The sequence below is a fragment of the Dermochelys coriacea genome, chromosome 10, assembly GCF_009764565.3.
Source record: "Dermochelys coriacea isolate rDerCor1 chromosome 10, rDerCor1.pri.v4, whole genome shotgun sequence".
NCBI classification, from domain to species: Eukaryota; Metazoa; Chordata; order Testudines; family Dermochelyidae; genus Dermochelys; species Dermochelys coriacea.
This window is the reverse complement of record NC_050077.1, coordinates 47,111,596-47,126,079: the sequence shown is the minus strand read 5'-3', so window position 1 is coordinate 47,126,079 and position 14,484 is coordinate 47,111,596. Positions and strand designations below refer to the sequence as shown.

At 49.3% G+C, this 14,484-nt stretch overlaps 1 protein-coding gene across 11 annotated transcripts in view; it reads left to right on the top strand.

The window, feature by feature from the left end:
• Window positions 1-14,484, top strand: part of LOC119862092 (myosin-3-like) — a 37,813-nt gene that overhangs the window by 6,188 nt on the left and 17,141 nt on the right. For 6 of the 11 annotated variants that reach the window (XM_038418075.2, XM_038418076.2, XM_038418078.2 and 3 more), the window contains exons 6-17: window positions 19-118; window positions 2,180-2,305; window positions 3,235-3,360; window positions 5,515-5,619; window positions 6,065-6,253; window positions 8,620-8,858; window positions 9,748-9,976; window positions 10,897-10,976; window positions 11,556-11,652; window positions 12,452-12,522; window positions 13,240-13,303; window positions 14,283-14,426. In XM_038418075.2, the coding sequence (XP_038274003.1) occupies window positions 19-118; window positions 2,180-2,305; window positions 3,235-3,360; window positions 5,515-5,619; window positions 6,065-6,253; window positions 8,620-8,858; window positions 9,748-9,976; window positions 10,897-10,976; window positions 11,556-11,652; window positions 12,452-12,522; window positions 13,240-13,303; window positions 14,283-14,426 (1,570 nt within the window). Of the gene's footprint in view, window positions 1-18; window positions 119-2,179; window positions 2,306-3,234; window positions 3,361-5,514; window positions 5,620-6,064; window positions 6,254-8,619; window positions 8,859-9,747; window positions 9,977-10,896; window positions 10,977-11,555; window positions 11,653-12,451; window positions 12,523-13,239; window positions 13,304-14,032; window positions 14,078-14,282; window positions 14,427-14,484 lie in introns of all 11 variants that reach the window. The other 5 variants (XM_043494282.1, XM_043494283.1, XM_043494281.1 and 2 more) reach the window with 2 other exon arrangements.

Below are 14,484 nucleotides of genomic sequence, written 5' to 3'. Positions count from 1 at the left end.
TGTCTGTCTGTTTTTTAGGATCCTTAATTTGGAGATGGAGGTGGTGAAGGCCAAATCTTGCTTGAGCAGAATGAGCTGCCGCTCAGTCTCCCCAAGTCCCAGCCAGAGGTTGTCTGTGGTAAGGAAGGCCTTGCAAACCCCAGTGGCTATTACCTGGGGCTGGGACCAAACATTTCAGAGAAAACATTACACATAGTAGGGGATGGAGCCCTGGCATCGGGCAGTAGCACCATCAACTGCCCGCAATAACGATTGTAGCATTGGAACAGGGCTGGGGTGCTTGCAATTGCATGCACTAGGATACAGCACTGATCCAAGGCTGCAGCCCTTGGAATTGCACAGCAGAGGTTGCAAGATTCTGGGGCAGTGGGAAGACCGAAGGGTTAATATTATGTGTCCTGATTCCTAAAGTCCCTGTAGGCTTTTCAGGCCTGCTCTGGAGCCTCATTCCCCTGCACATACTCAGGGTAAATCTTTGGGGGATGAGTGCCGGAGTTGCCATCCTGTGTGCTCTGTGTTGGGTTCTGCTGTGTGATTCTCCCTGTTTGCTCCTGGACTCGGGACACTTGGAAATGTGCAGCTCCCAGCCAGCAAACCCACAAGGACAGATCTAATTAGAGGTCTCTCAGGAGCTAAATATAGCACAGGGCTAGGGGAGGAGGGGACCGGTGACCTTCAGGCTCCCTGCTGTCAGTGGTCTGCGAAGTCTGGACAGACTTTGAAAAGCCTTGCTCCCATGAAGCAGTGGGACTGGCACTGTGATCAGAGCGCAGAGGTTAAGGGCAGGCTGACCCTGGGTCTTCCATGGGAAGGCAAAAAGATCTGCTTGCCCTTTTCTTCCCCGCCAGGCCTGCTCTGCACACAGGCTAGATACAATCCTAATCTCTGAACTCAGTGTGTGTGCACGGAGCAATCTTCTTGAAAGGAGGCAGAGAGGGGACGGTGCTACAGCTCTGCCCCTGTCCTCGCTGACTGGCTGGCTACCGAAAGGGGAACACTTTGCAGAGGTGGGGAATCAGGTGAACCCCTCCCCTCCTCCTTGTATCTCAGGGATTGTGCCTCCTTCCCCCAGTAATCTTGCCCTGGGGAGTACAGCTCCACACTGCCCCCAAGGCCAGGAGTAATTGGCACAGTCTGTCCCTTAAAGTGATGGGCACAACAGTAATACTTCCAGCAGACAGACATGCTCGTTCTTTCTCCCTTGGGCACAGGGTAGAGGCTAGAGCTGGTCATATTAGCCATTACAGGCAGCACTTGTTAGGGACTGAGCCCCGTTTTGGTTAGCAGATTGCAGTATGGCCAACCCCATGTGTTCCAAAATCATGAGGCTGACTTAATATTCATGGCTTTTTAAAGAAAGCCAACAGTACCTGGATTCTTTACCTTCACCTCCTGATTACAGAGCCTTTGAGTAACACCTGGGTCAAGTATTCCAGCGTTTCTCTGCAACTAAGAGTGCCAGAAACATACTTTTTTTAACAAAGGAAAGGTGGAATTCACCTATAATAAAATGAATCCAACAGCTGGGGCTTTATGAAAAGCACCAGGTATTGCAAAGTCTCGAGGTCTAATTGTGAGTTGGTCACACTAGGATTGTTCATGAGCCGAACTCGAATCCTGCGAACAAATATTTACCCAATCACTTCCAGCCTGGGAGAGGGTGCGGGGAACGGTTCGCAATCTGTTTGCGCTGAATAGGCAGTGCTAGCTATTTGTGAGGCGTTACTGGTCACCATGCTTGCATGGTATTTCTGCTGCCTGGTTGGTTGACTGATTCTTTTTCAAATAGCAGAATGATGACCAGGGAATGTTTGTGACACTCTTGCTAATGTTTGTGAAACAGTCAGGATTTGTGAATATTTTCACCAACGCCTGGCAGTCCTGTGGATACTTGTGAAACAGTCAGTCATGTTCATCAGAAGGGAGGGGTTGGAGGCAGGATTCACTGGGTGAGATTCTCTGGCCTGTGCTGTACAGGAAGTCAAATAAGATGATCATTGTGGTCCCTGCTGGTCTTAAAAATCTCTCTCTTTTGTGATTGCAGCGAACCAAACTGGGTGGCTTTTATTCCCAGATTAAGCTGTTTACTATTCACCCAGCTATGTGCATCCTAGGGGGTAGTTTGTGACTTTGGTGCCTCATCGTAGCTAGCTGATGTATCCATTGTGTTGATTTGTAGGAGAAGGAGGAGCTGAACCGAGAAATGACAGCTCTTCAGGAAACCCTGAGTGGTTACAAGGAGCACATGAAGGTTCTGGAAGCAGAACGGGATGAAATGACCCAGCAGCTGAACTCAGCCAAAGAGGTTAGTTCCTTGGTCCAATGCGCACAATCCCCCTGTCACTGTTTAGGAATATGTCTACACTGCAATAAAAAACCTGTGGCACTGGGTCTCAGAGTCCAGCTCAACTGACGCACGAGGCTCGAGATGTGGGGTTAAAAATTGTGGTATAGACATTCGGGCTCGTGTTGGAGCCTGAGCTTTGAGACCCTCCCCCTCATGGGTTTCAGAGCCCGGGCTCCATCCCAAGCCCGAATGTTTACACTGCAATTTTAGCCCCACAGCCCAAGCCCCATGAGCCTGAATCGGCTGACCCGGGCCAGCCGTGGCTGTGCTGCAGGTCTTCCATTGCAGAGTAGGTGTACAAGGGGGCTGGAAAAGGATTCACTGCACTATTTAGGCACCAATGAGTCCATGAGGTCCAGAAAATAGACACAATTAGAAACATCACATGTTGGAGCTGAGACTGGACCTCACTCCTTCCGCTCCAAAACCACACCTGCTACTGACTGGACTCAGAGCAATCGCGTTTAAATTGTGTTTTGTCAGCAGGCCTGAAATGTACCAATTCACTCCGACGCTCCAAGCCTGTACATTACAATCTATACTCTCACATGCTTCCTGTCCTGTCCACTCACCTCTGTATCCTCACTGCACCCCACGCTCTTTAGGGACAGGTGAACTCCAAACCATAAACACACCAAAATTTGGATGCTCATTCTCAGTCTACAAATGAGGCTGCTTGAGCAGCTGCCCCACCCAGTCACTGCAGAGTTCCCGGAAGCTGTACAAATAGTTGCTCCCACTCCTACTGGGTGTCCAAACATTTGCTCCTCCCTTCTTCCAGCTTCTCTCCAGAGGAGAGATGGGGCTTAGCTACCCCAGAAGTTCAGGCGTTTAGGTTCAGGCCACATCCCTACTTCAGAGGTTCCCTTGTTCCTTTTGCTTCTCAGGGGCAACAGCAGGCTTTCAGCCAGCTCAACGAGGCCAACCAGAGAGTGATGGATTCGCTCCAGGCGACAAAAGCACTGCACAAGGAAATTGGCAGACTCCAAGGGGCTTACAACAGCACCAGCCAGGTATGGGGATGGAGGAAATGTGTGGGTCTGAGTAACGAACAGCCTGTGATTGAGCTCCCATTGGTAGCATGTAGAACAAGGTCTCCCCTTGTAATACTGGCTGATGCACCATGAGTACAAGAAGGATAAGCTGTTCTCTACGTGTGCGAGTATGGGTATGATGCATATCTGTGTCTGATGGGGGTGTCATGCAATGAAGTGACTAGTGTACACATGCGCTAGGGGTCTCCTTATTGGCTGGAAAGTCAGACACGTTTATGCATTCGTGGGCTCTCTCTGCCTCTCGTGGCTGACCCAAGAAGAGGCTAAACTGTTGAGTGCTCCAGGGGTGCATTTGTGGAGCAGAAGGCCCAGATTTCGGTTCCCTGCGCTGCAGTGCTGTGGTCTGGCTGGCAATCAGGATGGCTGCGTTTTCTATTCTGCTCTGTTCTGTGTAGGCTTTTATTCTGTGCTCATCACTGTAATATCTGAGCACCTTGCAGTAATGCAATGTGTCTACTCGTCTGTCACGTGCTGGTTATTTGCTCATCCTTTCCCCAGAGGGAGAAGCGTGTGGAGTGGAGGGTCTTGTTTCGGTAGGGTTTTTATTTATTTGTTTGTTTGTGGGTCTTTTGTTAAACAGACCTGTTCTCTGTGTTTACATTAGAGAAGGCAGGTCAAAGAAATGTGCCCCGCACTTGGAGCGGGAAGCGGTGAGGTTTGGGATGGTCCTTAGTTCCTGGAGGAATTCGTTCCCCTGTCTTGGATTGCCCCCAGAGAAGGTTCTGTTTCCTGCACAGTTGAGCTTGACCCATGTTGCTGAAAGTTCCACTGTGCCAAAGGAGCGAACCGGGAGTCTTCGGCCAGGAGCTTTAAAAGGTCTTTTCGATACCTTGGGCGCAGGCCATGGAACGCTTTGAAGATAAGAACTGAGACCTTCAACTTGCTTTGAAATGCTACAGATTGCCAGGGAAGAGAGCGTGTGCCAGGCGTGATGTGCTTATGGTAGCCTGTGTTGCTGAGGTGACACGCTGCAGCATTCTGTATTAATTGGAGTTTCCTAAGTGCTGAAGGTTTCACATCTAGGGATCTTGCAGTGCTGTAGGCCAGCTGAGGGGTGATGAAGGCATGAGTAACTGAGGCCAGGATGGGACAGAGTCTCCTAGCCAACCAGAGATGGTAGAGTGCATTACTCATGGCAGTTGCAATGTGAGAGCTCAGCATCAACAAGGAATCCAAGAGTACTCCTAGAATATGCACTGAATTGATCAACTGTGGGCGTGAATCTTCAATCAAAGGAGACTGCTCCATGACTGCAAACTCCTCAAAATACTCTCTTCTGTTTTGCTTGGCTCAGCATCAGCTAGCGGTTCTTCATCCATGAGATGATCTCATCCAAGCACTGGGCCATCTTTGTGGTGGTTGTGTGGTCATATGTGGTGAAGGGTGGGTAGAGCTGTGTGTCATCTGCATGTTGCTGGCACTTGAGTCCATGTCATTGGAGCCAATTCACCTACTGGCTGCATGCAGATATTGACAAGGACCGGAGAGTACTGATCCTCATGGAGGCTCACAAGGGTCTAGTGGTGGAGATGCAGTTTGCCATCACTACTCTCTGGGTGCATCCCTCCAGGAAGAGTTCAAACCATTTTAGTGTGTTACCCTGGACTCCTGCCAACTCTGTCAGGCTAGACAGCAGCATCTCATGGTCAGCAGTGTCAAACGCTGCAGAGAGGTCCAGGAGAATGAGAATGGATGTCTGGCTTCTATCCGCTGACAGGAGGAGATCATCCATCTGTGCTACTAAAGCAGTTTCAGTTCTGTGTCCTGGCCTGAATCCAGATTGTGCCGTGTCTAGAACATTAGCTTCAGTTAGAAGTGCTTGTAGCTGGCCTTTAGCTAGCTTCTCTATGAGTTTCCTCAGGAATGGGGGGTTTGACACTTGGGTGGTAGTTGGTTAGAACTGAAGTATCCAGGGTAAGTTGTCTGGACTGTTGAGTGTTAGAAGGAGGACAAAAGATTCCTTCTTGAATGAGGCCTTGGCTATTTGGCTCAGGGTATTTGCCCCCGTTGTTCGTGGCTTTCTGTCACATGCCAGGAAGGATTCACAGATCAGTTACAGTCTATAAATATGATTTGTTTTTTCTCATCCTGATGTGTAATGTTCCTGGGCAGGAGAAGGAGCTGCTGTCTTCCAAGGTGGCCAGGCTGGAGGAGAGAGTATCTGAGCTCACCATGAAGCTGAAGCCTGGCCTGTCCGACAGGGAGAGGTTCCTAAAGGTATTGAGTAGGCGCAGGCAAATGAGAGAGAGAGAGAGAGAGAGAGAGGATGAGGAGTGGTGGGGAAGAGAGGCAATGACACAAGAGGAGGAACAGAGTGGGAGAAAGGAGAATGCTGGGGAATCCAGATCAGCCCTGGGTTCAGAGAGGCTATTGGGAAAGGTGACTGTCAGGACCAGCTCCAGGCACCAGCTTTCCAAGCAGGTGCTTGGGGTGGCATGCAAAATGGGGTGGCAGTCCGTGTCCCATGGCAGCAATTCGGCAGCAGCTCCACTTGCTCTTCCCGCCTAGGCGACTTTTCGGCAGCAGCTCCGTCGCTCTTCCAGGCTCGGTGGCAATTTGGCAGCAGCTCTGCTGCCATTGCGGTGGCAGCAATTCGGCAGCAACTGCTTGGGGTGGCAAAATTGGCAGAGCCGCCCCAGTGACTGTGCTGCTTGGCTTTCAGGAGAAAGTGGAGCTGCATCAGCAGGTGCAGCATCTCACCCTGCAGCTGGAACATGCACAGCGGAGCCAAGAGGGCTTCAACGGCCAAGTGTCAGACCTTCACCTGGAGCTGGTGAATGCCAAGGCCCAGGCCAACCGCCAGGACCAGGAGAAGGTCCTGATGAAGGAGGAGCTGGTGACCCTCAGACAGGTGACTACTTGAGTGACTCTCTGAGCTGGGTGGGGGAGCCACTAGTGGACTCTGCAGGCATCACCCACCGACCCCCCTCTGTGAGCACTGCTTCCAAACCCTACCCTTCTCAGTGAAATGAAGGCCCTGGGGCCCCTGCCCCCTAAGAGCCAGTAATAAGCTGCTTTACTAAAGTGGGTTTCCAAGATGCTCCCTCCATTCCCATATTCCCAACCACTTGCCCTAACCCACCACCCACCCTAGTCTCAGGTACAGTGTTAGCTTGTGTGCGTGCCCACCACCACCCTCTGCTGGAGGACTGTAGACCTTCTCCTCTCCAACAATCCCCTCTACTATCTGAACTAGCAATGGGGTGCTTGGATCCAGATGTCCTCAGCTCCTGTCTCCTTGTCGCCTCATGACATTCTTGTCATCTATCCACTGTAGCTTGGTGCCCAGGCTAGAATTTCCAGGAACTAGGGTGAAGCCCTGAGGCTCTATTTTGAGCTCATGGAAAAGATCTAGAATTTGTAGGGCTGTCAAGCAATTAAAAAAATTAATCATGATTAATTGCACTGTTAAACAATAATAGAATACCATTTATTTAAATTTTTTTGGATGTTTTCTACATTTTCAAATATATTGATTTCAGTTACAACACAGAATACAAAGTATACAGTGCTCACTTTATATTATTATTTTTGATTCCAAATATTTGCACTGTAAACATGATAAAAGAAATAGTATTTTTCAATTCACCTCATACAAGTACTGTAATGCAATCTCTTTATCGTGAAAGTGCAATTTACAAATGTAGAATTATGTACAAAAAATAACTGCATTCAAAAATAAAAACAATGTAAAACTTTAGCACCTACAAGTCCACTCAGTCCTACTTCAGCCAATCGCTCAGACAAATAAGTTTGGTTAAATTTGCAGGAGATAATAGTGCCCACTTCTTGTTTACTCTGAAAAGTGTATGCCACCTGAAAGTGAGAACAGGTGTTCACATGGCACTGTTGTAGCTGGCGTCACAAGGTAATTACATGCCAGATGCGCTACAGATTCATATGTCCCTTCATCTTCAACCACCATTCCAGAGGACATGCGTCCATGCTGATGACGGGTTCTACTCAATAATGATCCAAAGCATTGCGGACCGACGCATGTTCACTTTCATCATCTGAGTCAGATGCCACCAGCAGAAGGTTGATGTTCTTTTTTGGTGGTTCGGGTTCTGTAATTTCTGCATCAGAGTGTTGCTTTTTTAAGACTTCTGAAAGCATGCTCCATACTCATCCCTCTCAGATTTTGGAAGGCACTTCAGATTCTTAAACCTTGGGTCGAGTACTGTAGCTATCTTTACAAATCTCACATTGTCAAATCTGCAGTGAAAGTGTTCTTAAAACGAACAACATGTGCTGGGTCATCATCCGAGACTGCTATAATGTGAAATACATGGCAGAATGCAGGTAAAACAGAGCAGGAGACATACTATTCTCCCCCAGGAGTACAGTCAAAACTTAATTAATGCATTATATTTTTAATGGCGTCATCAGCCTGGAAGCATGTCCTCTGGAATAGTGGCTGAAGCATGAAGGTGCATACAAATGTTTAGCATATCTGGCACGTAAATACCTTGCAATGCTGGCTACGAAAGTGCCATGCAAATGCCTGTTCTCACTTTCAGGTGACATTGTAAATAAGAAGCAGGCAGCAGTATCTCCCGTAAATGTGAACAAACTTGTTTATCTTAGCAATTGGCTGAACAAGAAGTAGGACTGAGTGGATTTATAGGCTCTATAAAGTTTTACATTGTTTTGTTGTTGAGTTATGTTATGTAACAAAAAAAAATCTACATTTGTAAGTTGCACTTTCAGGACAGAGATTGCCCTACAGTACTTGTATGAGGTGAATCGAAAAATATTATTTCTTTTGTTTATCATTTTTACAATGCAAATATTTGTAATTGTGTTGTAATTTAAATCAATATATTTGAAAATGTAGAAAAACATCCAAAAATATTTAATAAATTTCAATTGGTATTCTATTGTTTAACAGTGCGATTAAAACTGCCATTAATCGTGATTAATTTTTTTGAGTTAATCGCGTGAGTTAACTGCGATTAATCAACAGCCCTAAGAATTTGTAACCTGAACAGAGTCATTTCACGGGTGGGACATGCCTGAACTCCTCATGTCTCTGAGCTGAGTTGGTCTACTTCTGTAGGTCATTTGGTGTCAGTTGGATCTCATGGACCAGAATCCAATATCCTTGCCATCTCGTCATACACAGCTTCTAGATTTCACTAGTTGCTGTCCCATGCATGGACATCACTGCAGTGAATTAGGCCAAGTCTCAGCTATGCACATGGGTTCCCACTGCAGGTAAATGAGAAGCTCTCCTCTGAACTGGGTCAGAGCCACCAGAGACTGGAGACCTCCCTGGGTCAGGTCCATCACCTGGAGGCTGAGAAGAAGATCCTGACCAATAGGATCCAGGCCCTGGAGACTGAGTGCATGCAGCTGCTGGGTGAACAGGAGGTGCTGAAGTCAGAGATGCAGAGGGATGCTGGAGGCCAGGGAAATGATGTGGCAGCTCTTCAAACGACCTGCGAAGGGCTCAGGTACCCAAATATTGGGAGCGGGAAAGGTAGGAGACAGGGGTAGAGAGGCACAAGGGAAGAGAATGCGTCCCCTAGCTGAGCTCTTCATGCAGCTTCTCTGCTTCTGTGTCTGGAGTGGGAGCATTAAGGGTCAGGGCCAAGATGGGAAGGCATCCTTCAGTCCAGCTGCTGCACAGCTCATCCTGACTGTTAAATAATCTGTAATCTGATGAACTGGCTTCTCTTTGCTAAAAGAAAAGGAGTACTTGTGGCACCTTAGAGACTAACAAATTTGTTTGAGCATAAGCTTTCGTGAGCTACAGCTCGCTTCATTGGATGCATTCAGTGGAAAATACAGTGGGGAGATTTATATACACACACAGAGAACATGAAACAATGTTTTTTATCATACATACTGTAAGGAAAGTGATCACTTAAGATGAGCCATCACCAGCGGGGGCGGGGGGGGAGGAGGAAAACCTTTCTCTTTGCTGCAGTCCAGCCCAAAGCTGCTGAGTGCTGTCTAGCACCTTTCACGCAGTGTGTATCCCATAGGCTGCCCACAGCGAAATAATTCCAGGTGGCAGCGCATGGTACAAATGGCAGAAAGGACGCTGGAGTGGGAGTTCCATTGGCCCCTTGGGTCACCGGGGAGGGGGCAGAGGAGAGGTGAGAGAGATTTTCCATTGGATTTAGTGATGGAGGTGGAGGGAGGGAGGCTGTTCCAGGCAGCTGCAGAGGGGAAGGCTCTCTCACCAGCCACGCTCAGCTGATACGGAGGGTGAAGGAGATTGCAAAGGTGGGAGGGGGGATCAGGTCTATGTGGAAGACTGGATAAGAGAAGTCCATGCAGCATCACTGGGTGCATAAGCCAGGGCTGGCGCTTTGCAGCACTCATGCTGTTTTTCAGGGCATCGCAGTCCCTGTTGCAGGTGGAGAAGAAAGCCCTGCAGGCTCGCTGCATGGAGCTGGAAGCTGTCCTGCGGCAGAAACAGGAGGAGTTGTGTGTCCAGCTCGCAGAGCAGCAGCAGGTCTCCCAGCATTGGAAGGACAGATGGAACCAGGTGGCCGTGGCTCTAAAAACCAAAGAGGAGGAACTGGAGCAAGCACACGTGGCGCGTCAGAGCTTGTCTGCCAAGGTGGGTCATGGCCAGTGAGCCCCAGGCCAGTTGCTGCCTCTCTGTCCCATCTAGCAGCCTTGGGATTGCACCATCTTTCCATCCCTGCCCCAGCTCTGCACTCAGCCACTCAAGTCTCCTTTCTCATTCTCTCATCTACGCCCCAGCTAGTCGGTCACTGAGCTCAGGAGCTGGGAGCCACAAGCTCCTTGGTTCTAATTCCACAGCTGCCACCAAGTCAGCGTGTGACTTTGGGCAAGTCACCTCCCTTCCATCTGCCTCAGTTTCCCCATCTTTAGAACAGGGAGAAGGACACCTCCCTCATAGGGGTGGTGGGAGGGTTATATATAGATCCACATACTCTTTGCACCAGTTTAACTACTGTGATTTTAATTTGATCTAGCTAAACCAGTGCAAGTTTTCTAGTCTAGACAAGACATTTGAAGCGAGAGGCTCAGAACCCCATGGTCAATACCCCCACCCAGCCCACCACCAAAACCACTGATTATATGTCAGCTTTGTACTGAGCTTCATCGTGATGTGCCCTGGAATGTAGCTAGCAAGGTGGCCAGCTCCTGGATCCCAAGGTGAGGAGCCCCTTTGACATACCTAGAACTGGATGGAAAAGGGACACAAAAATCACATGACTTTCTTTTTCTGGTTTCTTGAAATTTTTGAATTTTTCCGACCAGCTCTAGAAATACCTGGGATTGACAGGGAGGTGGGGAATGGGGTGGTTCCTTTGTCTGTCTTCTGAAGGCTGGTTCTGTGCTAACATTGTGTCTGTGGCAGTGGATTTCAAGGCTTGCTCCTTCATTGGGGATTCCTGGCATGTCCCTGGGCTCTCCTGTACCCATTCCTCCTGAGGTGTCCCCAGGCACTGGCAGGGGGCCCTGGCACTGCTTAGTCAGGCCTCACCATCCTTCCCGTGTGCCTTTCAGCACACTGAGCTCCTGGAGGACTGTGAGCTGCTCCAGGTGGATGCGGAGGAGCTGGCCGAGCTGAGAGGCGCCGTGCACAGGTAGGGGGTGAATGGTCTCGCTCTCCAGCTGTTATTTCCATAGGTCCTTTTGTCTCGCTGGTCTGATCCCTGCATTTATCCCCTTTCCTTTCCAGCTAGGGCCACCCTGCAGTGTGGTTTCCTCTCTCTTATCAGAAGGTTGTTTTTCAGAACACCATCCTGGATGCCTTGGCATGGGGCAGCCACCTTAAAAATGAACTGGAGCCTTCCAGTTCATTAGAGGGCAGTGGGGTCCCTACCCCAGGGGGATGATCCACTGCTGCCTGGCACTACAGTGTGGGTGTGCTGCACCATTCTGATCGGGCAGTGATTGCCTCCTTTGCCCTACTTTGCACAGTTGTGAACAACTCCCCAAGGCTCAGGACAATGGAGATTTGGGCCCCTGCAAGCCACTGAACCCAGCTGAATCCAGGCTCCAAGAGGAGAGCCGTGGTGCTCTTCATGGGACTTTCCAAAGCCCCTAAGTGACTTAGGAGCACACATCCTGGGCAAAGTCAATGGGATTTGTGCTCCTGAGTCCTGTCAGGCATTTTGAGAATCTCACCCCAGTGTAAATTTACAACCCTTTTTATCCCCTAGCCTGAAGGAAGAAAATAGAGACTTAATGAGTCAGCTGAGGGAGCAGCAACAGGCCATCCAGCTGCTGCAGCTACAGCAAGAGCTGGCTACAAACACAGTAAGCAACAGAGAGATGTATGCGCCCTTTTCCTCCTCCAGGGAGAACTCCTAGACACATCGGTCTGAAGGCCAGAAGGGATCATTCTGATCATCCAGTCTGACTCCCTGCATAGCCCAGCCCAGAGATCCTCCCTAATAGCCAGTTGCTCTGCTCTTCTCTCTCCCTCTCATCTCCCCCGTCCTGAACACAGTGTCCAGTGGTACATCTGGGTGCCCACAGTGCTGCAGAGACACCAGTCAACCCCTGCCTCCCTTTTATTTTCATCTCCCTGCTGTAAGCTGCATACAGTGTCATATCTCACCACTTGATCCGGGGATGTAAATCACAGCCGTTATCAGAGCAGGCTGGAATGAGGGAGCAGAGTTCTGGCTGAAGCCCTGGCACGTCCCGTTTCATACTTTCTTTAGCATCTGACTCAATCATAGCAAAACAGGTCAACGGCTGTTCGGGGCAGCTCCACAAGCCAAGGTTCAGCCTCAGTACCATTGGAGGGAATAAAAGAGGTCTTTGGTTAAATACAAGCTGCTGTTCTGGCCAGTTCCAAGCCTGGGGGCTGGTGGGTTCTGGGGAGGTGAATGATTGGTCGATAACAAAGATGGAATCAAGCAAAGGACATTATGGACTCACTGTGATAGATCCTTGCTCTCCATGTGCCACCCACCCCCCAAACACACACAAGGGAGGCAGTTGTTGTGGGATAGGTGGGTTTGTTAAGGTGGGGAAGGTGCCAGATCAGGGATGAGGGAAGCCAACACCTCAGGTTACTTGAAAAACCTCTTATATTTGTTACTTCCAGTCTGTACCGGGATCAGGCTCAGAGAGGACTTCAGAACAAGAGGCCCTTTACAAAGAGATCCAGGAAACCCAGTGAGTTCTTGCTTCTCCTGTCATGCTACAGAACTACTAGATTGACTGGTGGGGAAGTCACTGGCAGGTGACGGGAGGGAGATTTCTTGCCTGGAAGACAGTAGGGAACAGCTGTTCTTGTTAATTGAATGGCTCATCCGCCATGCTGTTGGAGGCAGTTACAAGCCAGGACTTCCCTGTTGTATAAAACCATAGGAAGACTCTAACAATGAGAGATCTTGGGTCCCTTGATACTACCCACCAGGCCAGAAGAAGTGTAGGGTGATGGGCTGTCTAGTCAATGTAGGCATCTGCCTCTTTTCCAGGCTCCTGCAGACCTAATTCATTCCCTGTGTAACTCTGCTGATCATGGAGTTGCTGACTTTGGATCCTGGTGCTCACAGAGTTGACCAGACTTTCTTTTAAGGATCCTGTGCCATGGTTTAGGACAGCCTCTTATTAATTGGCACACAAGTAGCACTCTACCCCCAACAGTCATGTGTGAAATGCTGGCTCTCCTGAACCACTGAATTCAGCAGCAAAATTCCATTTGGTTGCTATTGCCAAATCAAAAAGACTGGGGCTAAGATCTTGTTTATGACACAGGAGATTTATTGGTTTACTCCCTAGTTTCGTCCATCCTTTTCTCCAATTGGCTTCCAGGGAGCTAAACCCCATGGTGGACATCTCCGGTTTCTCTGGAAAATAACTGGGTTCCCTGCATTTGTTTCTTGTTAGCGACAGGATAAAGAGGCTGGAGAATGAAAAAGCGGAGATGAAGTCCGAGATCAGGAAGCTGAAGGTAGGTATGGCTTTGTTCCTATCTCCATGTGCCTGATTCGCAGCAGGGACGCATGATGGTTTTAGTTAGAGCCTTGGGAGCCTGGTGGAAATCCTTTCTGCTCCCTAGAAACCCAGGGAAATATCTCCTGCTGGGATCTGACTCCACTACAGGGATACATTATAATTAGGCCATGCATTCACGTTATTTCTACCCTCAGTCCATCTGGAGCACCCTCTCTTAGTGTTGACTCTCATGGTACCCTGGCATGATGGATGGACTTTCAGGTGATTCTTTAGTGGATTAGGTCTTCCCCTCCAGGAATGGCATCTTTGTGGATACTCAGGCTCCTGTACTCTCCGCAGCACCTGCCCTTTAGGGGTCCCACTGTCAGCGTCTTAAGAGCAGATGGAGGTGGTGCTATTGTTATGGTGTGGAACCCCCTTGGCCTCCATCTTAGCTCATTCCTCCCCCACCTTGACTTTCCTTTTCCAAAGGTATTTTGAGTGAGATTCTGCCTTGGGTTGGATTTCTCTACAATCTGCCAGTCCCTAAGCTACAGCAAAGTGTTTCCATTTATTATTAAATTGGGGTGCCAAGGAGCCCCAGCTATGGCCCAGGACCCCATTGGGATAGGCACTGTACAAACACAGAACCAAGAGACAGTCCTGCCCCCAAAGAGCTTATGACCTAAATAACCAGTGACTGAAATGTATGTGTAAACTTCTGTATCATAATTCTGCTCCCCAGCCCTCAGAGCACACTGGCAGTGGGGAATGCGGTGGACACAAAAGGGTTGGTTCCTTCCTTGGCTCTGGTCCCCCATCTGTTCTTTTCCAGCCTAGAGATCTGCCTGGTGTGTTGTAACAATTGCCCGTTATCCAGGGGCCAGCCATGCTGCTGTGATCCGCGTGCACTAGTGTCCCACCAAGCATGGCTTTCAGGGCGGGTGGGCATCGAGAAGGTTCATACACATCTTGTTTTCTTCCCCCTCTGGCAGCTGGATGGCGTTTCCGTTCTGCGGATTGAACTGGATGCCTGTAAGCAGGAGCTGGAACTGGAAAAGAGCCGCAGTCAGGCTTTGAATGGCAAAGTGCAGCTGCTGCAGTCCAGGCGCTGGGACAATGCTACTCCACCACATGAGGTTGGTACCATTCTAGGTATCTCCAGAGCAGGGCTGGGTGTTGTACCCACATCTGTGC